Source organism: Sinocyclocheilus grahami, unplaced genomic scaffold, assembly GCF_001515645.1.
Source record: "Sinocyclocheilus grahami isolate Dianchi unplaced genomic scaffold, SAMN03320097.WGS_v1.1 scaffold6070.1, whole genome shotgun sequence".
NCBI classification, from domain to species: Eukaryota; Metazoa; Chordata; class Actinopteri; order Cypriniformes; family Cyprinidae; genus Sinocyclocheilus; species Sinocyclocheilus grahami.
In genome coordinates this window covers 6426-7813 of record NW_015510593.1, presented here as the reverse complement: position 1 = coordinate 7813, position 1388 = coordinate 6426, and the positions used below count along the sequence as shown (strand labels likewise).

At 32.9% G+C, this 1388-nt stretch overlaps 1 protein-coding gene across 1 annotated transcript in view; it reads right to left on the bottom strand.

The window, feature by feature from the left end:
* The window catches only part of LOC107577442 (metal transporter CNNM3-like), a gene marked incomplete at its 3' end in the record, with an annotated part of 6388 nt that overhangs the window by 3823 nt on the left and 1177 nt on the right, over positions 1-1388 (bottom strand). The window contains exons 2-3 of the mRNA XM_016263519.1: positions 1040-1381; positions 1-53 (exon numbers count right to left, since the gene is read on the bottom strand). Of these exons, the coding sequence (XP_016119005.1) occupies positions 1-53; positions 1040-1381 (395 nt within the window). The remainder of the gene's footprint in view (positions 54-1039; positions 1382-1388) is intronic.

Below are 1388 nucleotides of genomic sequence, written 5' to 3'. Positions count from 1 at the left end.
ATCTCCTTCACCCTCATTATTCACCTTCTGAACGATGGCCAGGTGTGAGTTTCCTATGAAGACAGAGAGAGAACATATGCTTTAGTAAGAGAAGCTTTGGAATAACTTTGTTTGACTCAAAAGTGCATTCTAAAATTCATGGAAAAAATACAGTGACTAAACAATCAGAATCAAGAATTAAAGAGAGATGCATAATAAACACTGTTTTAGATGTATTATAACAAAAATATAAACAATTTGGAAAAAGTATAAATTATTGAAATATAAATGTAAATATATATATAAAAGTACAATAAAATAAAAAATGTTTGGTAAAAATAAAAACTCAAATATTTATATGCATTCAATAGCAATAATTGGTGAAATATGTGGTTGTGTATTGATAACTAGTTTGAAGGCGTCTGCTTAGGATTATCATGTTATCAAAATACTAATAACACACTCTAACAAATTATATAATAATTATTGCTAAATATTTTATGATTTTAATATAATTTAAAATGCTATTATTTTAATAAATGCTAATATTTTAAAATAAAATACAAAAGTAATAAATTAAAAATGATGTTAAGTGAAAATAAAAGCCCAAATAATTATACACATTCAGTATCAGTCTCATCAGGGAAACAGCAATAATTATTCTGACAATAATAACTATAGTAATACTACTACTACTAATAAAATTATAAATGTTTAAAGTATTGAAAGATATTTCTATTACTTTAATGGTTTAAATTGTAAAATAATAATAATACAAATTAGTGAAAATAAACGCCCAAATATTATATGAATTCAATATCGGGCTGTCATAAACTGATACAACTAGTTTGAGGGCATCTTCTTAGGATTATCAAGTTATGAAAACACTTCTAACACAGATTAATAGTACAGATGAATAATACCAATGTAATAGCCCAAATATTACATGCATTCAACACTGGCCTAGTCAGGTCAATAGCGATAACTGCAGATAATCGGTCAAATATTGGTCGAACACCGATACACATCATTTGTAGGCATCTGCTTAGGATTGACATGCCTTTTTTGAATTCCTCCAGCATTGCATCCAGCTTGGTGTCATTAAACACAAAATGCAGAGGATGGTTGTAGAACTTGGTGATGGTGGTCATGGGAGTGCGGTCCTCCGGGTCAACCAGCGCCAGGTCTTTGACGTACAGGATTTCGATGATATTGGACCTCTCCTCTTCATACACCGGGACGCGAGTGTAGCCGCTCTGCATGATCTCGGACATGGTGTTGAAGTCCAGCACGGCCGTGGAGGGCAGCATGAAGCAGTCTTTCAGGGGGGTCAGGATGTCCTCCACGGTTTTGGTCCTGAGAGCGCCTTTACTGAACTCCACCTTGACGAACTCATTATACGGATCGTT